Source organism: Bison bison, unplaced genomic scaffold (assembly GCF_000754665.1).
Source record: "Bison bison bison isolate TAMUID 2011002044 unplaced genomic scaffold, Bison_UMD1.0 scf7180017864499, whole genome shotgun sequence".
NCBI classification, from domain to species: Eukaryota; Metazoa; Chordata; class Mammalia; order Artiodactyla; family Bovidae; genus Bison; species Bison bison.
This window is the reverse complement of record NW_011495058.1, coordinates 4,230,821-4,231,451: the sequence shown is the minus strand read 5'-3', so window position 1 is coordinate 4,231,451 and position 631 is coordinate 4,230,821. Positions and strand designations below refer to the sequence as shown.

At 71.8% G+C, this 631-nt stretch overlaps 1 protein-coding gene across 1 annotated transcript in view; it reads right to left on the bottom strand.

The window, feature by feature from the left end:
• The window catches only part of NACAD (NAC alpha domain containing), an 11,966-nt gene extending 11,464 nt beyond the window's left edge, over positions 1-502 (bottom strand). The window contains exon 1 of the mRNA XM_010829112.1: positions 321-502. Within this exon, the coding sequence (XP_010827414.1) occupies positions 321-422 (102 nt within the window). The 5' untranslated portion in view covers positions 423-502. The remainder of the gene's footprint in view (positions 1-320) is intronic.
• Positions 503-631: the final 129 nt, after the last annotated feature.

The window sequence follows — 631 nt, the reverse complement described above, 5'->3', positions numbered from 1 at the left end:
CCACAATGGGGCGCGGCGGGGGACGCCCGCCCACCGGAGCCGGGAAGCTCACGCCTTCAAGTCGCTTTTGGCTCCCGGAGGACATCTAATCCACCCCGCCCTTCCCTGCGGTCCTAAGTAGGGGCCAGGGTTGGGCTACGTTGGGCGAGGACTGGGGACCAAGGAAGGGGACAGTGCGGGGATGGACAAGGGACGGGAACAGAGAGAGGGCGGGGAGGGGGTCGCGAAGAGAAAATGGGACGGAGCTGGTAGAGGGACAGGGTCGGAGAGGGAGAGGGGTAGAGACGAGAAGGGACGAAGAGAGGGGCTGGCAGAGACACACGCAAGCGGGAGGGAGAGCGCGCCGCGGCCTCACCTGTGCGGGGTCCCGGCCCGCCCGCCTCCGGCAGCAGCAGCTCGGCGCGGGCAGCCTCCCCGGGCATGGCCTGGCCGTACGCCCGTCCTTCCGTCCCCTGTCTGTCCGTGAGTCCGTCCCGCGGAGCCTGCGCGGCCACCGCCCCTCGGCCGGGGGGTGAAAGGGGTCAGTGGGTGACGTCAGCGCCGCCCCGCCCGCCCAGCGCCCCGAGTGAGCTAGTGAGCTTGCGCGGGCGCGCCAGGCACTGCGGTGTGCCGGGAGCGCAGGGGGTGGGAC